This window comes from Balaenoptera ricei, chromosome 16, assembly GCF_028023285.1.
Source record: "Balaenoptera ricei isolate mBalRic1 chromosome 16, mBalRic1.hap2, whole genome shotgun sequence".
NCBI classification, from domain to species: Eukaryota; Metazoa; Chordata; class Mammalia; order Artiodactyla; family Balaenopteridae; genus Balaenoptera; species Balaenoptera ricei.
Window position 1 is genome coordinate 2,949,263 of NC_082654.1, and position 22,495 is coordinate 2,971,757.

The following is a 22,495-nucleotide window of genomic DNA, read 5'->3' on the forward strand; positions in this document are numbered from 1 at the left end:
GGGACCCTCGCTCGGAGGCCGCCTGAGGATCTGGAGATCACAGCGGGAGGCCCCCGTCCCCCTAAGGGACGCCCAGTCTCCAGGCCCAGGCCCAGCCCGCGTGCAGAGGGATGGCGCCTGCGATGTGTCCTCAGGGCTGACCGCTGACCGCACCGCCGAGAGGCCTGCCCGCCTGGTGGCAGCCCCGACGGCACGTGCTCCGGGGACTGCCGCAGGGCCTCCGGGTCGGAGTTCTACCGTACCCCACTCTCAAACCCGTCGCTGAGCAGAAGCGGGGCCGGGACTCCCCAGCGCCGCCCAGCGCACCACGGTGGCGCCCTCTATTGTAAGCGCACAGACAGCCCCGCACCCAGGCCCCCGGGCCGGGCACCGCGGCCCGGGCATCGCAGCCTGCGCTTCCGTTCAGGGCAGAGGAGGGGTCCTGGGACCGTCAGTCACTGGAGTATTTCCCCTACAGAATTCGGGACGCAACCAACCACCTTCACAGCCCCCCAAATGCGAAGGGCACCCCAGGTCCCCCACTCGTCCTCCCAACACGTCTGGACAGAGAAACGGGCCCTCTACCCGCACGCAGAGACACGATTCTCACAGCTCGCCGAGCTGAGGGCACCGTGAGAATGGATGGTCGCAGCGGGGAGACTCAGGGTTCCGTCCGAAGACCAGACATCTGTGCAGCTCCCTGCAGGAGCACGACTCAGCCGTAAAGAAGTCCTGAGAAGGACCAAAATCAGAAGATAATGGGGAAATGGTCATATTTTATTTTTGAGGGAAAAAATCTAGGACTAATTTGGCTGACCTAAGAAAGGGATGCAGTAAATTGTAAACTGGTGAGAAAAGCCTCGTTTGTCTGTGTTAGGTACCTGCTCTTTTGTTGATATTAAGGTGCCATGAGATACACAGGACACCCGAACTGTACACGTGCAGGGCTGTATTTTTACCCAGGTTTCTGGTGACAAACACAAACCGCTCAAGCTTCCCTGCTGTTGTTTACACTGTCGCGGGCACCCTTGACAAAGACACAGCGTTCTGTTGCACAGTTGGGCATGGTTTATTTTCTCCATACGTCATATTATTTATCCACACACAGAGCTACAAGTTTCCCTTACGCTTTTCGGAGAAGTTAATTGTAACGCTAAAACGACAACACGATACTGAAGCATCAGACTGTGTGCCCGGCAGATGCTGGAGACGCTCCTCACTGCCGTTGGTGACAAGAGCTGACCCACCTTTGCGTGTGACCCTTGACTTCCAGGCTCGACGTCAGGTGTCAGGAAGGAGAGGTGGGCATCCCTCATCACCTTCTGTCCAGAGAAAGGCTGGGATAGACTCCATTCCTCAGAAAGGTGCCATTTCAACCACGCCCACGTGCAAAGAGCTGTTTGTTTTCCCAAATCTTTCTGGCAAGCGGTTATTTTCTTTCCACTGACATGACCCCCAATGGATGCATCCTGCATTCGCTTTCTGGCAGTTGGAAAAATAAAGCTGGAGAATCTCAGTAATAAGCGCCCGCTTCCAGGGCCCGTCCCCTCTCCTCCAGCATCACCATCCCGGCAGCTTCAACAGCCAAGAGGAAAGGGCAGGCGGGGAGCACGCAGGGGGCGGACACGGCTGCAGCCTGGGATGGGCCTGCATGGGGGTCCAGGGCCCCGGGGGCCTTGGCTGGCTCCGGGCGCAGGCGCGGTGCCCGAGGCAGCCAGCGGTTCCCGGCGGGCGCCGGACGCCCCTTCCTTCCGGGGCAGTCGCCCTCACGTTTGCCAGCCCCCCACTGTCTCACCCCTGACTTCACAGTATCAGAAATGGAACAGTGACAGTGTGAGAGAAGGGAACAACTTAGATGTATGGCGGCCAGTCTCTGAACTCACTTTGTCGTAAAATGTGGAAAAGAAGAAGCAGACACGCGGCACCCCTACGGCTCCAGCCCCTTTAACGTGGCAGTGCCACCGCCTGCCGCGCTGCCAGCAAGCTGTTACCACAAACACTCAATCCTGGCCAGCAGTCTGGGTGCTGGTGGCGCCACCCAGGGCCCCGTGCCAGGCTCCGGCCGGACGGGAGCCCCCTCCACACGCCGGCTTCCCCGCCGGGCCGCCTTCGTGGGCCAGAAGCCACTCCTTCACGGCCACGCCTCCAGAGTAGCCGCCCAGGGCTCCGCCGCTGCAGACCACTCTGTGGCACGGGATGAGGATGGGGATCTGGAAAACAGCGAGGCAGCCGCCGTCAGTCTGGGCTCCGGGCCAGCGTGGTCTTTCGGGATCCGGGGCAAGGCCCCTGACCACGATGGACCCAGGGCCCAACTCGCAGGGCTTGGCCACGGGCAGGCTCCGTCTCAGCACTGCTCACCCCTTGGCCTCTGAGGGTCCTGCGTGGGCTGGGAAGGGGCCCAATGCCTGAGGCGAATGTGGGGCATCTTCTAGAGAACCCCTCTATGCTACGACCGGGGAAGAGAAAGCTTAATTTCACTTGATCAGGGATTTAAAACGGATACAGAATTTAAAATGACATTTCCAAGTTTAGGTACCACGTAGAATTCTCCAACACTTCCGAGATGTAAGAGGAAACTTCGGGAATGCTGTACTCACACAGGCCACTTCAGCCCAGAGGCTGGCGCTTGTGGCTGTGCCCGTGCAGTCCACGCCTGTGTTTGTGAATGAGGCTTCATGGGAGCACAGCCACGCCCACTTGGTACTCCTTACCTGCGGCTGCTTTTGCAAAGCCTACGATATTGATTGAACAGCCCTTTATAGAAAAGGTTGGCCGACCCCGGCTTTACACTACACCCGTGCACTGGGTTGGGGGGGACCTGCTTTCCTCCTTAGTCTCTGGATATGGCAAGTCTGAGAAGCTCCAGTTCCATCTGTTCCCACCTGAAAAGCTGCCACCACCACTGCTGCCACCAGTACCCCACCTGCTGGGATGGGGCAACCAGCTCTTCCACTGATCCCTGATCCCAGCAAGGACCCTCGGCCCATGCCCACCCTCATTCCTCCCACAGGGTTCCCCCCCCACCCCCCCAAAAGAAGCCCTAATGGGAAGACAAAGCTGCTCCTAGCCTTTCACACCTGGAGACAAGCGGAGTAGTCAGGTGCCTGCCTTAAATCAACAGAGTGATTCCACTAAAAGCAACGCCACTTTACAGTGAAAACAAGTCCAAACACAACCACAGAGAACCGCCGACTATCAGAAGGGCCCCACTGCTGGGACCAAGGGCAGTGACAGCCGCCCAGGGGTTGAGTGTCCCTGGGATGCACCAGGAAACACGGGCCCAGGCTGGGCTCTGTGCACCCAGTGAAGCTCACCCGCGGCCCGAAACGCAGCCGCACCAGTCCCAGGAGAGGGGCAAGGTTGGCCCAGCCTCGGAGAGCGAGGGCCTGGTTCCCGGGAGGCCGGACAGACAGGCAGGCAGGCAGGCGTGTGGACCGGGTGTTGATGCCCCGAGGACAGGGCCTCCCCCAGCGCCCGGCACCTTCTTTTCCTGGCCCAGAGCTGGCACCACACAGACCTGCAGGAGTCTGATACCGCACGTACCAGACTGGACTGGACCCCAGGGCCCGCAGTCGCTGGATGGGAGTGAGGGGCCCTCTCGCGAGGGCCGCTCGCTACTCCTGGAACCATTCACAGGCCTAGTCCCCCCCTAACCCCGCGCTTGCGCAGCCAACCCCACCAGGGAGGGGACCCCCTGTCCTCTCTGGCGGGGCCTCCTCAGCAGGAGTCCCAAGGATGCCCACGGGAGCCCTGCTTGGGCTCTGTTCCTGGAACAGCAGGGCCGCTGTCCGCACGGAGCTCTGACAGCCACGGGCAGAGGGGCTGCAGTGGCCCCTGCCCTTGCTTTCGGTTTCCGCGTGGAGGACCTCACTGGAGGGATGCTCCTGGCCTGGTCTCTCCCCGCAGCCCCCGAGGAGAGGGTGACTCACTGAGCAGCCCCCCTTGGAAGAAGGGACGAGAACGCTCAGCTCAGCCCCTTAAGGAGTCCTGCAGGGGGACTGCCTGCCGCACGGCACGGGGTGTCCTGTTGTCTTCCAAGACATGGTCAGCGCGCGCCCCTGCAGGGACCAGTGACGGGACGGGGGGGGGGGGGGGGGTCTAATTCTGGCGGGACTTCCTGCAAAGCCTGCCATGGCTATGGCTATGGCCATGCCACCTCTCCAGCCAAGCTTTTAGCCTAATAAAGCTAACATCCTTTACTCATGTCTCAGTTGGCTCAGAAGATGGGAGGAAAGAAAGGGATGTAATTACGGCCCCCGAAAACCACAGTGGATGGGAGATGTCTTCCTGGGCAGCCCGTGGACACAGCTCAGAGCACACCCAGCGTGCCAGGGATGGCCACGTGCCGGGGGCCACCAAACACGGGTGTACCCCGTGTTCCCACTGCACGGGGCTCTGGGGGACCAACGGTTGCTCTGCGTAAGGATTCGGACAAGCAGTCACTCAGAACTTGACAAGAGCGGCTCTCTGGAGGGAGCCCCCCAGGCCTCGGCAGAGTTCAGACTTCCGCTAAGGGAAGGGCCTGCTCCCGAGTCCCTGCGGAAGAAAGGCTTCATCCGAGGTAGCTCCATCCTGGCGGGAGGAAGGGGTGCCGGGGGGCGGCCACTGCAGGCCCAGGGCACGCTGGGGTGAGCGCTTCCATCACCGTGGGAACATCACGGTGGCCGCTCCACAAAGAGGTCACAGCAGCGGGCACGGGTGCAGGAACCGGGGCCCACTCTGGAGATGGCGCCGGGGTGGGGAGCTGGGCGCAGACCCTGAGAGACCCCACCCGTGGGGGGAACCTCCTCTCGTGGTATCTGGGCACCCCCTGCTCCCTCGGGCGGTCGTTCCTGCTTCTGCCTTTACCAGAGGCCCTTCACTGCGGGTGGAGCAGGGTGTCACCTGCTGGGCACTAGACACACACACACGCCTGCCTGGAAGTGCCCCTCTGTGGGGCTGCACCTGTCCCAGGAGGATGGCTGGATCCCCAGTCCCTGTCCTAGACACGCTGCTCAGTAATGATGCTCTGGGGAGAGCATGCCTGATGTGCACACCGTGACATCGGATCCTCCAACGAGCCCAGGCCAGGCACTCTCAACTTCGGGACACGTTAAGCCTCTGGCCCAAGCTGACAAGCTGCTTAGAGGCCGAGAGGGGATTCCAGCCCCACACTCTGTACACTGCCCCCAGGGGACCGCCGGCACGTAAGTAAGTTGGCTTGGGAGGTGGGAATCTGACTTCCCACACATCACAGACTAGTCCTGCCTTGGACCAGAAGTTAGAGTTGCCATGGTAACTCGCATCGTCTGTGGGGTTCTGACCCCGCACGGGGAGGGTGAGCTCGGACTTCCTCTCCAGTGCAGTTTAACTGAGCGAGAAGCAGACACGCTGCCGAGGCCTGCCCGCAGCACCCAGCTCCCATCTGCCTGGAGGGAGTAGCGGGAAACTTTAAGAACAGATTGTTTGCTCTGATTGAGGGTTTTTATCAAATACAATAGCACATTAATAACTGCTAGGAGGACATGATTAGGTAATATACAATTCAAGTTTTTGACTGATAAAGAGGTAGACATTTAATTCAATTTAGTCTTACAAACATTTAGGCACCAATTCAATTTTCCTACCGAACAGATTTCACAAGTGAGCTTTGATTTTCTTCCCTCTCGCCCAACAAGCTATGAAATTGTAAAAGTGTGTAACATGAACCTTTCTTTCTTTCTATGCACGACGCAGATAACAGGACTGCTGGCCCGGAATAGCAATTATAAAGATAGCTATGACCAGTCTTCATCTTTGATGGGGAACTGGTGTCTTACCAAACATGCACTATCTTCCCCTCCGGAAACGGGAACACTGCTTCTGCTTGTGCTAATTTTGGTGGCAAGCTTCAGACTATCAAGATGACGAAACCTGCTAAAATTCACTGGGGCCCTCAGGACATTTCAAAGGATCTGCACCCTCTATGCCCTCTCCTTTAAAGCCTGTGCTACACAAAATGCAATTTTTATCAACAACCACGAAGCTCATAATATCACAGCTGCATTGAAATCTTCATGCTGTGAAATCTAATTCATCCAATACGCGAATCCATCACTTACACAGACCCTTTCTCAAATGCTATAAAACTTCCAAACCCATAGATTTGTCTCCAACAAAAATAACACGAAGGGGCCTTTCGATCAATAATGGAATCCCTCTGATTCTGGTGCCGGCTGAGTATTTTCTCCAGCTTCGCCTTTGTTCTTGTGGGTAGCAGCCCACAAGGGAAAGAGCTTGTTTTCACTTGCGGCCTCATCAATACCTAAATCCTGGTGAACAAGTGACACCGAGAAGCTGTAATCAATAGCTCCCTGTGCGTTTTTTTCTTCTGGTCAAATGGTTCAGCCCCACTGACAGCCCTGACACTTAGAACATGATGCTAAATCTTTATCAACAGCCATCTGGGTGACTGGCACGAGAAGACTCAGGGGGTCATTAACGCTCACGGCAATCTGTGAATAAACTAACTCCTCAGGAATGCGCTTGTTTAGAAGAAGGTGGAGAAACTCTCTGTGCAAGTATTGATTGCCTTTGAACTGCATTTAGCAAATTCTGTCTGAGGATGAGTGGAAGGGTGCTTTACCGGGGAGGGCGTGAGGCCTCTTCAACCTGCCCCACCAGAAGACGGGCCGTCCCCCAGGCTGGGCCTGGGAGAGGGTTTTCCGGAAGGCTGCGAAACCATTTCACCTGGGCTGTTAATTCCTTCACGGAAAACTATGGAAAAGCCAAGGGCCTGGAATGGGACGAAACTCCCCCACCACCGCAAAAACCACCCCTCGGCCTGGCGCGGGGAGAGCAGCCCAGGCCAAGAGCAGGTGCCGTCACAGGAGCCAGCACGTGTCCTTTGACAGCAAGCCGCCTAAGGAATCAGCGCACAGTGGGCCTCACGGTGGTCTGCAACATTCCACACCCACCTGCCGCTCTCCTCCTGAAATGCACAACTGCTCTTCCCAGCCCGAACGCGAGACGTTTTCAGCGGGCAGGCCTCCACGACGTGCCACCCGTGCTGGAGCCCACGTGTGTGGTGCTGCGGCCGGCCCCTGCCGTCAGTGCCGAGAAGGGGGACGCGCCAGCCGGTCCCTGACCAGGCCCCTTCCTCCCTCAGGCCCTGGGTCGCCACTGCGATCCCTCGGCCCGTTCTGAGGAGGTTCTTTTTTACCGACCTTGTGGGAGCCTTCCGAGGACGGCCGATTCCCGCCGAGCTGCCCGTGCTGCGCCACGCGGCAGGCGTCTCCTGGCGGGGGCACCGCCGGTGCCTCTGGGCCACACCTGGAGGCCTCTGTCGGGTCCTCTGCAGCCCCTCATCAAGTTGAGGTCCCTGCACGAGTCATGGGCAGCGACCAACTACAGAGGGACGCCCAGGGAAAGGCCACGGAGGGCTCAACGCCTCCTGTCGCCCTTGGCACGGGAGGGCGCCAAGAAGAGGGGACGTGGTGCGGGCAGAATCCCCCCGCCCGAGCGCGTCGTCACGGCCACCCTCGGCGTGGGCACGCGATGGGGATGTCGAGACGAGGACTTCATGGACGGTAGAGTTTTAAGCCCTGTGAGATCCTGTTTTATACATTTCAGTGGCTGAGGCCATACTTGAGCAGTGACAGTCCTAGAGATTAAGAGCGAGAGGAGAGAGTCCCGCTGGTTGCAGGACAATAAATGTTTCTGAACATCGTCACAAGCGCCATCGGTGGACAGCCAAGGCCTCGCCACTGCAGCGAGTGAGAAGCTGCGGGCAGCACAGGGGGCAGGTGAGGGGCTGCTTCACGGCAAAGACGGGAGCCGCGCCCGCTGACGGGGCAGGCGGCGCCAGGATGCGAGGCCAACCTCAGGGAGGGAGGCAGGGAGGCAGGCAGGGAGGGCAGAAGGACCACGCCTCCGCGCGGGGCGTGAACAGGAGCGTGGCCTGAAGCAGGGATGGAGACGGGGGACAGAGGGAGGATTTCTACACAGCACGGTGAGGCCGTGAAGCAGAAGGAGGGCGCCAAGAAGTCAGTGCCCAGAGTTCTTCCTCGAGGCCCTGGGTGGACACCACAGCACGCTCTGGATGGCCTCTCTCCATCCAGAGCAAAGTCAAACTGCCCCAAACTGAGTGGACCTGGGAGAAGACGGTGGCCTTCCAGAGGGAAGGTGTGACATCAGCTTCACTGGCAGGCGTGAGTAACTACACCTAGAAACCTGATTCACCGTCATCCCACGCTCAGCGCGGAAACACGGCCCATAGCGCACAGAGGAGGCGTACGCGCACGATGTAGCTGGGCCACCGCAACTACGGCACAACAGGTGCAAAACGACATGCTGACCAGATCCACCGGCCTCCATCGTGGAGACTAGGGACACGGGAAGTGGGGGGCTGTGTCATCGTATCATATTGTTCCTGACGATCTGAGATATTTTAATATGGAAGAAAACTCTTCTCCGGATCAGATGTACATTAAAACAGCACCACCCACTACAGACCTATAGGAGCTGCTCCTTAAGAGTAACAGTGCCGTTTTGGGCAAAAGGCCGAGAAACTGCCCTCTCCTCGAGACACCGGCTCTGCCCTCGGGCAGCCGCGAGCCGAGTGGCGGGAGCTGCCGACCGTGGTGTGCAAAAAGCCAGCCTCTCCCCTGTGAGCAAGGGTGAAAATAGTTTTGAAAACACACAGCAGAGCCACAACAATTTTTTAAAAAGTGGGGTCTCTCTGATTTAGTAACTTCCCATCCCATGATGTGATGACTCTATTTGCTTTTCCTGATAGGATGGCATTCTTCTACCATATTGGAGACTTTCCTACAGCTTTAGGGAGAAACCATTCCCAACGTGAGAGCAGGCCCTGGCGGGCACTGGAGACTAATAAGGTCGGGAATATTCCAGGGCCCCATGCAACTGCGTGGGCTCTCCCAGAGGGCCGAGCTGTCGTGCGGATAGGGGGGCCCTTCCTGCCCACCTGCAGGCTCCGCAGGCCTGTGTGGCCTTGGCCAGGCCCACGTTCACGGCCTCTCCACAACCCACGCTGACTTCCTCCCTGAGACTGGACCGTGCTTGGCCCACGTGTGGCGTGACGGGGACAGAGGTGACCTCTGCACTCCCGGGAACGACAGGCCTGCGGCCGCCCCACACTGAAGCCTGACCCTGTCCCCTGGGGAGACGGCCTTGCGTGGTCCGTGAGTCTTGCTCTCAGCCCAGGCTGACTGCAGATGCACAGGGGGGACAAAGACGTGAAGGAGCTTGGGGACATGCCCAAAAGCTCTGAGTCATCCCAGGTCCCAAGGGCCACGGCCTGGACATCCTGACAGAGCAGAGCCCCCAGGCGACGGAGATGGGTTTGGACCCCAGCACGTGTATTTTTCTAGAACATAAGCTCTCGTGCGAGGGTCTGTTTTGTTTCCTGCTGTACTCCGGCACCTGGAAGAGCGTCTGGCACCCCCTAGGCACCCAGTGTGCCCAGCTGCCCAGCGAACGAATGGCCGTCTGCTCGTCACTTCCCTGGGCTTCGCCACCCCGGGCTCCCTGTGCCGAGCAGCTCCCGTGGTCCTGACACGCATCATGGGGTTGGGGAGGGTCTCGGTGGTGCGTGGGAAAGCTTCTTTACCACCTTCACCCCACCAGTGCCACCCACGCCTCTTCCAGAGGTCCCCACCACAAACGCTTCCTGTCTTCCCCGCCCACTGCAGCCCGGGCTGCCTCTGAAACCCGCTTCAGTCAAAGGGCCCTGTGACCCCCTGAGCGCAGTGCCCAGGCCCCCACCGACCACGGCCATGCTGACACCACGCGGACGCAAACTCACAGGATTGCTTCTCATTGCCCCTCCCACGGCCCGCGCTGCTTTGGGGCTGCCCGCCAGGGCCGCTAATTGCTGGTAAGAAACCGTTTCTCCGAATTTCACAGCCTTCAGCAGTTTCCATAGCGCCTGTCTGGTGAACGAATCTGAAGGGAGAGAGCAGAGTGACACGATTTGGGCAAACGGTTCCGACAGCTCGGATACAAACAGCTGCCAGTCCTGAAAGAGAGGGTGCATCAACATAAACAGAGGTGTGATTCTCAATGAAAACAGCTCCGCACGGCCCTGTCACCCGACACAGAGGAAGAGGCGTGTGACGCAGGGCACGGAGCGGGCCGGCCCCTCTGCACGCATTCCCCAACCGCGCCTCACAGATTTGCGACTTCCTCCCATCTTCCCCGAGTGCCAGGCAGGCCTGAGACACGCTCTCCCGGCACCCGGGCGTGCATAAATTAGCACACAGTTCGCTTCGTAAGCACAGAAGGCCCTGCTTGCACACCAACTTCGAAACCTTTTGTTCCGCTGGTTAATTTCCAACTTCAGCTGGGACACAGAAGGAAAAGGAAGCCACGGGCCGGGCTCTGATATTATGCTGGCCGTCCACATCCGATGGCGAGCAGGCTTAGAATGCCAAACACCACGGTACACAGGGGCTGGTGGTGACCTTGGCTACAGGCGTCTGTAATGAGCAGGGCAGCAAAGATAAAACAACTTCATTCCCATTTGAATTGACTACCCACATCCAATTGCACTCGCTCTTCTTCCTGCTGCAGGAATGAAAAGGAGAACGCGCGACAACATTCCCTCCCTCTGCTCCAGGTTTAGAGCTGTTTCGCGGGTGTGGAGTGTGCTGGGGAGAAGCCTGGCATGTGAAGGAGGCGGGTCTGAATCGACACCTATTGTCTTTCCGATGGGGACGCAGGGTGCGGGAGCACTGGACATGGAGCTGCGGCCCCCGAGGGGGGGCGGGAGCGCCCGACACAGCAACAAAGGGAAGGATTCCATGGGCAGGGGCGCAGTCCCTGAGTGTGTCCCCAACAGCACTAATTACACTTGGTGCCAAGCTGGCCAAGCGCGATTTGGTTCTTAAAGGAAACACACCCTTACATGCGTGTTAAATAATAAAAATCACTTCTTAACTGAAGGGAATGATAATCACTTCACTGGGAAAAAAAATCTGTTTAGACTTTATTATAACATTAAGCAAATTAAACATCAGCATAATCCAGGTGATACTAGAAAAGGGTCAGCAAAGAAATTGACTTTGTTGTTCATTAATTTACATGGATTAGCAGAGGGCAAAAAGATAGCAAATGTGCTCTAGTTTTTTATGATATAATTTCAAACTCTACACCGTTTGTGGCAGGAGGGTGACTTTGGGGTTAATCAGACTGATTTGTCCTTTTAATTGCTTTCTATTCAAAGAAAATTCATTAGATAATGTTCTCTTCAAAATTCATGAATCAATTTAACTGAAGAAACCACATTAACAGCTTTGGGTTCATTAGCACATGCGGTTGTGTGACTGGCTGATTGCTGCGAGGGTTTCCTTAGGCAAACAGACTCTGTTTACTGTGATTTCTTTAGAAAGGGTTTTGAAATCAAACTGTTAATCATTATCATTGTCACCATTGTTGTGCCTAACTTAAAAAAAAAAAGGAAGAAAAAAGAAAAGCAAGGCGGCTTGGTGATAACTTGGAGAAAAAGAGGTTTCAGGGATAGCTGTCTTGGAAAAGAAACGATAAAAGCAGCACAAGTCGATACTGCAAGAAGCAGAGGCCAGTTTCCTGCCTTCTTCCCACAGCCCAGCGTTGCTGGTTTTTGTTTTCCGTGTTTTGGCCCAGGGAGAGGATGCCGCCCAGGTCTTCCAGGAGGACAGTCTGGAACTTACTAAACCTGCAGGAAAACAGTGAGAGGTGTGTGCAAACAGAAGCTGGAGAGACAGAACAGTTCCGAGAAGCCGCGGCACAGCTCCCTGGCCGCCACCTGAGCTCCAGGCGCTGACGGACTCCTGCCAAGTCACAGAGCACCCCTCCTTCCAAGGGGAAAAGCATCGTAAAATAAAACAATCGGATGCCCGTATATGAGCGCAGAGTTTATCAAACATTTTCAGCTTCACTGTCAATTTTTCCACGGGAAACCGTTTCTCACCTTGTATGTACCAGGCAATGGTACTAGGACAAATAGCTCAAGAAATGCAGTATTTGTCAATCAAGCACATTATTTTATCAATGTACCTGGAAACTCAATTCCACCTTGTAGGGAGCAAATGCATTTATTAGTCTAAGCAGCGCCTTTGCCCTGGATCTGTGCAAAATCAGACCTGAGCCCCACTCCTCCGAACCGGGGGGCAACACTCTCGGTTGTTGGGTATCATTCTAAAATGTAGCAAAACCTGCTCATAAAGATTACCATGATCGATGTGTGAAATACATTCTCTTGAGGTGACCACATCACTCTTTAGTGGCCGGACCATCATTTCAGGAGGCCCTAAGGGGCAACCACTGAAATACCATCCTTTTCTCTCCCGTTAAGGTCCTCTGCGGAGAGCAGCTGCAGCCTCCGTAGGCCACATTCTGGATGTTCCTCTCCTTCCCCATCTCCTGCCTGTTCTGGGGTCCGGGTGAGGTCAAGGTAGGCTCTGCTGGAAGACTGCTCCTTAGATCCCCCTTACCTTAAGGACACGGCCATCTCCATTTGAGCTTGGGTGGCTACTTAAATACACCCACTGCAACCACCGAAACCTGGCAAAAACTGTTTTCTAAACTCTCTCTCTTCCTGGATTGCACATGACGAGCCAGGTCACTGATGATACTGCGCACCTGTAGGATGCCTTGCCATAGCATCAAGCCTGGTGTCCACGCGTGGGTCACAGCCATTTGACAGGTTTCCAACTTTCCAAGGGTTCTCCCGCCCAGGACTTGCCTTCTCTGGCCTCTGGCACAGAGGGGGCACCCAGGCTGGCACAGCGGAGCTCAAGATAATCTGGGAGGGGGCCAGGTTTCCGATCAGGTGAATCCAGAGGCGAGTTCTGACACTACGTGCTCTTCAGTGTAAACGAGCTAACCTGACCTGATGCTGCCTCAGCATCAAAGCAGCCAGACGACCTTTCCAGGAACGAACCTGGGAGGGAGAACGTGAAGGTGAAAGGAAACAGGGGTTCTGGTCCAGGGGGAACGGAGTCAGCGTCTTCTCCCTGCCTATCTCTGCTGAATGCCTTTATAAAGCCTGGGCACAAGGCACAGAGCAGCTATTTGAGGGCCGTGGAAAGTAAAGGTTCGGGAAGAGGAATTTGAAGAAACACTGCAACGGTGCATCACTTTACCACTTTTCCCCTCAATAATCCCCGGCCAGGACTGACTGCAGCCTTGACCCGGAGGTGGTGCTGGTGCAGACAGAGCCCAGAGCTCTCAGCACCTTGAGGAGGGAGAAGGAGCCCTGATGTTCAGAGGATGGAGGAGCACCCTCTGTGCTATCCTCTCTGAACTCCTGTACCTCCGCCCCCAAGCAATCCTGCGGGGGGGGGGGGGTGGTGGCAATGGTGGGGGGCCCGCGGGTGCTGAAGTCTCTGAGGAGAAGAAACATCCTTTCTGATGGGAAGAGCTACGGTCCCCAAAGGTGGGTGGACCCACTGCTTTCCCCCTCTTTGCATTCTCACTGCTCGGCCCTACATGTAAGCGCAGTCGCAGGTGTGTGTGGTAGAGCAGAGGACCCCCAAGAACTGGGAAGGACCAGGGAAACTGCAGAGAAAGAGACCTTTGGGAAAGCACACCAGCGAGTTGTTTATAAATTCCTGGATTCGCCCCTGAGCTGTGCATGTGTGGATCTGTCACTAAACCCAAGACTCTGAGAACTGAGGTAAGGGTTAGACCACTGCTGGGGTCCTGGAGGGCAGACCTGAACAGGACTGCGGAGGCTACAAAGGAACGGATACTGACAGCACAACCTGCAGAAGCCTGGTCAGGACTCATGGGCTGTATCCAACCAGGTCGAGTGTCTCATAAACAAAAATATCAACATTACTGTAAGATTTACACGAGACCCAGAGTCTCAGAATATCATATTCAAAATGATCAGGTTACAACCCCAGATTACTTAGCATGTGAAGAATCAGGAAAACCTCAACTTGCCTGGGAAAAGACAGTCAACAAATGTAAAGGCCAAAGCTGACACAGGAGTTAGGATCACCTGACAACCGCCCCTCTCCCTCAAGCTTTCTGAGGTATGATTAACAAATAAAACTGTACGATACTTAAGGTGTGCAATGTGATGACTTGATAAACATCATCTGACAACCACTTCAAAGGATCTGTAATAAAAATGCTGTGAGAAGGGAAAATACCCACGAAACAAATGAAAATACAGAGAGTTTTTTTTTTTTTAAAAATAGAAGTTACAAAGAAGAATCAAATGGAGAATTCAGTACTGAAAAATTCAACATACAAAATGAAAAAACTGCACTGCATGGGCTTCTTAGCAGAATGGGGATGCCGGAGGAAGAGCCAGTGAGACTGAGGATACGTCAGCAGAAATGATCAACCTGAGAAACAGGAAAAAATGTCAAAAGCAAACAACAAAAACCAAAAACAGCCTCGGGGACATGCTCGAAAAGCCAAAAGGTCTAACATGCGTGTTACTGGAGTTCCAGAAGGAGAGAGAGCAAAGTGTGGTGTAGAAGAAAAAAATTCAAAGAAATAATAGCTAAACATTTTCCAAATTTGGCAAAAGATATACAAGCATAGATTTAAGAAGCTCAGCAAAGTGCAAACAGGACACACCCAAAGAAATCCACTCCCAGACATACCATGATGAAGCTGCTGAAATCTAAAGACAAAGAAAGAAACCTTGAAAACAAAGAAAAATGTTGCATTATTTATAGAACAATGTTTGAATGACTATAGAATTCTTACAGTAACCACAGAGGTAGAAGAAAGCAAAACGGCAATTTTAAAGTGCTGAAAGAAAAGGACTGTCAACTTAGAATTCTACATCCAGTTTTGAAAAAAATCTTTCAGGAGTGAAGTTAAAATAAAGACGTTTTCAGATTAAAAAAAACAAAGTTAAGGTGTTGCCAGCAGACCTGAAATGCTAAAGGAAGTTATTCAGTAAGAAGCAAAATAATACCAGAGGGAAGTGTGGAACATTAGGAATAAAAGCAGAACAAAACAAACGGTAACTATTTGGCTGAATACCAAAGACTATTCTTCTGTTGAGTTCTTTAAAATATGTTTAATGACTGAAAGCAAAACCATGACATCAACAGATAAGATTTTCAATGTACACAGAAGTAAAAACAACACACCGTAACATAAAGCAGGGGAGTTAAAGGACCTACATGGCGGTAAGGCTTCTATATTCTACTTTAAGGTGGAGAAATATTGATTCCAATCAGACTGTGATAGTTAAGTACGTATTATAATCCCTACTGCAACCACTAGAAAAACTATAAGAGATAATATAGTTAAAAAACATACACGATATAAAAAAAGTTAAAATATTCCATAGGACGGAAAGAAAGCGGAAAGAAAAATGAAAAACAGCGGGAAAAGATAGAAAATGAATAATAATATGTGATAATAAAATAATAAAATGTAATAAATAATAAGATAGCAAATAAAATGAAATAAATGTTTGACATCCCAACCCTAAATGCTTATGTACCTAACAACAGGGTTCAAATGCAGGAAGCAAAAAAATGACAAAACTGAAAGGATAATTAGACAAATCCACAATTATACTTGAAGATTTCACTACTTCTCTCTCATAATTCATAGAAATAGTTGACAGAACATCAAGGATGCAGAAATAAAAAACACCGTCAACCAACTTGTTTTAACTGACATTTATAGAATAGCCAGTAACAGCAGAATATATACTCTTTAAAAATGCACATGTAACACCGATCAAGGTAAAGCATATTCTGGGTTATGAAACAAACGTTAACAACTTTTAAACAACTGAAATCAGACAAGTGATCTTCTCTGATCACAATGGAAAAAGACAAAAGGAAAATCTCCAAACATCTGGAGAGTAAGTAAGGCATTTCTAAATAATCTATGGGTCACAGAAGAAGTCTTAAGGAAATGAAAACAAAATTGAACTGAATGAAACTGAAAATACAGCATATCACAATTTATGTGACACAGCTAATATTTAGAGGGACATCTGTAGTATTAAACGCATATTTTAGAAAAAAGGTCTCAAATCAGTAATAACATAAAACATAAAATTAATAATAAGCTTCCACTTTAAGAAACCAGAAAGAGAAAAGCAAAATAAACCAAAGGGAGAAGGAAGGAAAGAATAAAGGTAACAGCAGAAACCAGTGAAATCGAAAACAAAAAACGATAGAGTAAAATACATGAAGCCAAAACTGGGTTCTTTAAAAAGATAAATAAATTGATAAATCTTTAGTAAGACTGATTAAAAAAACCCAACAAATTATCAACATGAGCAACGAAAGAGGGGATGTTACTACTGACCTCACAGACATTAAATTGATAAAAAATTATTCCTACAAATAACTCTAGGCACAATATTCAATATCACAGATGAATTAGACCAATTTATCTAAAACTACAAACTACCAAAACTCATCCAGGATGAAACAGATAACTGGAATAGTCCTGTAACTATCAAAGAACTTTAATTCGTAGTTTAAAATCTTCTGAAATCATAGGGCCAGATAGTTTCACCAGAAAATTCTATCAAACATTTAAATAACACATCAATTCAGCATAATCTTTTTCAGAATAATAGAAGAGAAGGGAACAACACTTCTCAAGGCATTTTATGAGGCTAGAATTACTCCAATATCAAAATCAAAAAAGACGGTAACCAGAAAAGCACAGATCAGCATCTCTCATGGACATACATGCAAAAATCCTCAACGAAGTGTTTGCAAATCAAATCGAGAAATACGTCAAGAACAAGACATCAAAATTCAGTGGAGTTTGTCCCAGGAATGGAGGGCTGATTCAATATTTGAAAAATTAATCTATTATAAAGCTACAGTAATCAAGACAGGATGTACTGCTGAAAAAACACCTAGATCAATGGAACAGAATAAAACAACCCACACAAATAAAGGAGCAAAGGCAATTCAATGGAAAAAGGCTAGTCTTTCCAACAAATGGTGCTGGAACAACTGGACAGCCACATGCAAAATATGAATCTAGACACAGACCATGCACCTTCTACAAAAACTAACTGAAAATGGATCATAGACATAAATCTAAAAGGCAAAACTATAAAACACCTAGAAGATGACACAGGAGAAAAAATGTAGGTGACCTTGGGTTTAGGGAAGAGTTTTTGGATATAGCATGATTCATGAAAGAAAAAAATGGGTAAGTTGAACTTTATCAAAATTAATTTCTGCTCTGTGAAAGATGCTGTTAAGACACCTTAAAGAAAAGCCATAGGCTGAAAGAAAATTTTGCAAAACACGTATCTGATAAAGGACTTGTATCCAAAATACACAAAGAATTCTTAAAAACGCAACAATAAGAAAATAACTCAATTAGAAAACGGATAAGAGCTTAACAGACACCTCCTCACCAAAAAAGATATACAGATGACAAATAAGCATATGATAAGCTGTTTAACATCATTTGTCATTAGGGAGTTATACGTTGAAACAATGGGATACAATTACACACCTATCAGGATGGCTAAAAACAAACCAAACAAACAAACACACAAGAAAAACCCTCAATAGTACTGACTGCTGGTGAGGATGAGGGATATTCATTCATTGCTGATGAAAATGCCAGTGGAACAGCTACTTTGGAAGAAAGTTTGGCCGTTTCTTAGAAAGCTAAACAGAGGCTTACCACATGAACCAGCAACCGCACTCCTAGATATTTACTCAACTGACTGGAAAACTTATGTCCACACAAAAACCCGCACGTGAATGTTTACAGCAGCTTTATTCACCTATGGCCAAAAACTGGAAACCAAGATGTCCTTTAATAGGTAAATAAACTATGAAACACCCATACAATGGAATATTATTCAGTCATGTAAAGAGTGAACTATCAAGTCACAAAAAGACATGGAGGAATCTTAGATGTATATTGCCAAGTGAAAAAAAAAATTCTGGAAAGGCCACATGCTGTATGATCCCAACTATATGACCTTTTGTAAAAGGAATAACAATAGAGATATACATTCAATGTATGCAAATTAACAACAGCGAAATATTTAGGAGATTGGAGGACCCCAGGAAAGAATGCAGGCGGTGACAAGAGAATCTAACTGTATGACAAACGTATGAACAACCCCACTGAAGTGTGTGGGAGGGAACATGGTGACCTAAGTAACTCTGGAAATGAGTGGAGTCCATAGGACTAAGACAAAAGGAACTGCACTGTGCACTGTACTCTGCTTGATACAGTTGTTTCCCATGGAAGTACAGGATAAAAATCCTGATACTGCTATACGGTATACTGGGCTCAAACAACTAGCTAAACGGACGGCAGAAGGTTGGAGCCAGTTTCTCACAGATAAGCAAGAGGCAGCCAGAAGGATCCATGTAATAATGGATTAGAACTCTGTGTAGACATGAGTATGAACTAATGTTTATCTTCATATTGGTACAGAGCAAGGCCAACCTCAACAGTGTTAAATCATTATGATAGTATGTACCCTGATATGATTGCATGAAAATGGCACTTTACCTCTGTGGTCTTCCACAACACCACAGCCCCAGTCTATGATTAGAAAAGCATTATATAAATTCGAATATAGTGACATTTTACAAAATTCCTGACAAGTACTCCTGAAAACTGTCAAGGTCATCTAAAACAAAGAAAATCTGAGAAAATGTCAAAGCTAAGAGGAGTCTAAGGAGATATAATGACCAAATCTATCATGGTATCCTAAATTGGTTCCTGGAACAGAAGAAGGACATTAGGTAAAACCTAAGAAAATCTGAATAAAATATGAACTTTAGTTAGTAAGATATCAGCATTGGTTTGTTGATTGTAACAAGTGTATCACACTAATATAAGATGTCAATTATAGGGCAAAATGAGTGTGGGGTATCAGGGAACTCTTTGTACTAACTTCTCAATTTTTTTGGTAAATCTAAAACTGTTCTAAAAAATGAAGTCAATTAAAAATGAACTAATATGATCCACCACATTAACAGCCTAATGAAGAAAAATACATAATAATATCAATTGTGGTAGGAAAAAAATTTAACAAATTTCAACAACCATTCAAGATGAAAGCTCTCAGCCATTAGGAATAACCTGATAAAGATATTAGACAAAAAAACCCCTACAGTTAATATCAGACTTAACTGTGAAAAGATGAATGCTTTTCCTCTCAAGACTGAGAAAAAAGCAAGGATGTCCACTCCTAATCAGTATCATCGTGGAAGTTCTAGCCATTACACTAAGGTAAGAAAAGGAAATAAAAGTCATACATTCTGGAAAGAAAGAAATAAAACTGTCCCTATTCACAGACAACATGATTTGTTTATGGGAAAATATCGAGGAATCTATCAAACAAACAAAAAAACAAACCAACAACAAAACCAACTTTGAACTAACAGGTGAATTTAGCAAAGTCACCAGGTACAAAGTCAACACCCCAAAATCAATCACAGTTCTGTCACCGATAATAGCTCCAACAAAAATGCAATACTTAGATTTAAATCTAACAAATTATATACAAGATCGTTATGTTGAAAATTACAAAATACTGATATATTGATAATATTATAAAAGAATACCTAAATAATTTGAGACACATACCATGTTCATGGACAGGAAGTCTCAATATTATAAAGATTTCAATTCTCCAAAAATTGATCTATAGATTTATTTCCATTCCACTCCAACTCCCAGGGATATTTGCTGAAGATATAGACAAGCTTATTCTAAAACTTACATGGAAAGGCAAAGGAACTTGAATTGTCAAAACATTTTGAAAAAGGCAAAAAAAAAAAAAAAAAAAAAAAAAAAAAGGAGAAAGCACACGAGCAGGTTTTAAGACTTACTATTATGCTGTTATAGATCAGGATAATATGAAATTTGTAAAGGGATAAGCATAGAGATTTCCAAAAGAGACTAGCACACGTATGTCCAAATGGTTTCTGACAAAGGTGCAAAGGCATTTCAATGGAAAAAGGTATTATTTTCAAAAATGGTGTTGGAAAACTTGACATCTACATGCAAAACACTGAACTCCGACCTAAATCTCATACCTTATAAAAATTAATTTAAAATAAATCGTATATTTAAATAAAACTTTCAACTAAAAAAATTTTAGAAGAAAACAGAGAAAACCTTTGTGACCCGAAGTTAGGCATACAGTTCTCAGACGTGTCATCAAAACCACAATTCATAAATTAAAAAATAAACTGAACTTCATCAAAATGAAAAAAAAATTTGGTCTGTGAAAGTCAGTGTTAGGAGATAAAAGACAAGTTAGAGCCTGGGAGGAAATATTTGGAAATAACATATCTAACAAAGGACTTATATCTGCAATACACATAAAAAATCTTTAAACTCAACAGTAAGAAAACAAACCACCTAATTAAAAAAATGGGCAAAAGACCTGAACTGACAGCTTGCCAAAGGAGGATATACTGTGGTAAATAAGCACATGAAAAGATGTTCAACATAGCTCTTAGGGAAATGCAAATTAAAACCATGATGAGATAGCATTACATACCTATTAGAATGGCTATAATAAACACATGAAGATGTATCTATGCTGTGGAACACAACAACAATTTAGAGGAATAAACTACAGACACATAAAACAGTTTGGATGAACCTCAAAGGCATTAAGCTGAGCCACAGACACTAGGCTCAAAAGATTACATATTGTTTGAGCCCATTCCTATGACATTCCCCAAACCACAAGCCGTGGTTATGGAGAACAGCTCAGTGGCTGTCCAGAGTCGGGGAGATGGGGAGGGAGGCAACCATGACCACAGATGGGCAGCAGGAGCAGTTTTCAGGGCGACGGAACTCCCGGGTCCTGATTACGGTGGTGCTTACAGAAATCTGTGCACGTATGAAAATCCATAGCACCATATACCACAAAAAGTCAATTTTACTACGTGAAAAAACAGGATAGAAGGAAACACATTTTCTAGACACCTTTTCTTTAACCAAAGAGAGTTTTCTTCTGGAAGGTCAAGATACCTACTTCAAACGGAGTCTAGGTCACATTCTCTGCAAAATCTTTGCCCTCTGCAAGTCCCCCCCTCAAGGCTCTCAATAATACAGTCACCATGGTGGTCCCTTCTACCCAACCCAGGTCAGAGCAAGGACCTGCCTTATGGGTCCGCATCTCAACAGTCAGCTCTGTGGCTGACCCAGAGGAGGCATCCAGTGTCGACCAGATGAATATAGGGGGTGGGTATAAGCACGGGGCCTGGTCTTCCCTACACCCACTTGAGGACGGCTGGTGCTGAGGGGAGAGGGGGCAGCGCCGTTTTCCCTAAGAGCAACCTCCACCTGCCAAGCCTGACTCAGGTGACAGCGCAACTGGCAGAGGCTTGCAAGGCCCCAAGCCAAGAGGAAGCTGCTGGGCCGGGTGGCATGGCAGGGACGCTGTTCTGCCAAGGCACGTGGTCCTGATGCAAGTACTGAGGACAAGTGGGCGGAGGGGCGCTTGCAGGCCTGCCAGCTCTCAGACGTGCTCAGGACGAACAGCTGCCGCCGGCCAGAGCGGCGGCCCCAGCGGCCTCGCTCCCCGCATCTTCCGGATGGGAAACCCGTCAGCGTCTGGCAGGGCGAGGGCAGGAGGGGTCTGGCTCTGCTCCCTGCAGGCGGAGCTCCAGCAGTTCAGCCGGGGGCCTCTGGATGGGCCAGAGCAGGTCAACCCCACTGCTAACTGGGCTCAGCAAGGGGTGTGCACTCTGAGGGGCCTTAATAAATATAAAGGAGTCCCCTGACAATGGGCCTCCAGAACTCCAAGCTCACTCCTCTCAGCCGCAGTTGCTTCTGACATTAGGAGTGGCTGACTTGTAAATAATCTCTTCTTTCCGTATGTTCTAATATACGTATATTTCATTACATACAAAATATAACGTGGCTTAAGTGAAAAGAACTGGATTTATTTCAATATGTCAGCCATGACCTCTACCACCCTACAGGTAGCAGAGAAAAAACAAAGAAATAAAAGAGTTTATAGGTCACTCCAAAGGTTCAGGAATCAACATAGTATTTTCATTTTAGCACATGTCTTACCAAGCTGGACTAAATGAATTAAATATACCTACCTGAGAGTGTCAGACTGGTGAATGGGAGGGGGTGTGAGTTTCCTGACATCGGGACGGCACACACCATGTGAAGCATGTGACAATCTGCTGTGGAATTGGGAGCAGGGTCAGAAATGACGTGATGCCAGCGACACAGGGACACTGGCCTGGGCTGGTCAGGACGGGTGAGAAGCTCTACCTGGAGAAGGCAAGGGACATTCCTGACACGTGAAGAGTGCTGCCTCGTGGTGGCCATGGGGGACCACCTTTATTTCTAACATACGACAACAATAGGCTGGAAGAAACCGCGGCATTGGATGGTGAGCACCAACATGAACAAGGACACGGGGAGGGCCATGGTGGAGCAGAGCTGACGGGGGCCTGGGCCTTGAAGAGTGGGTAGGAGTTTCCCGAAGAGGAGTGGGGGGTTCTTCAGATAGAAGTGATCCCCCAGATGGGAAACTGGGGCGGGCAACTGATGCGGCCGCGGCAGCGGCTCCCGGCTTGAAGAC

General features: G+C 49.5%; 1 protein-coding gene across 1 annotated transcript in view; it reads right to left on the reverse strand.

Annotated features, from left to right (window-relative positions):
* Positions 1–1,024: 1,024 nt before the first annotated feature.
* The window catches only part of MGMT (O-6-methylguanine-DNA methyltransferase), a 283,867-nt gene continuing 262,396 nt past the window's right edge, over positions 1,025–22,495 (reverse strand). Inside the window, exons 4-5 of the mRNA XM_059899678.1 lie at positions 9,764–9,903; positions 1,025–2,189 (exon numbers count right to left, since the gene is read on the reverse strand). Coding sequence (XP_059755661.1) covers positions 1,980–2,189; positions 9,764–9,903 — 350 coding nt within the window. The 3' untranslated portion in view covers positions 1,025–1,979. The remainder of the gene's footprint in view (positions 2,190–9,763; positions 9,904–22,495) is intronic.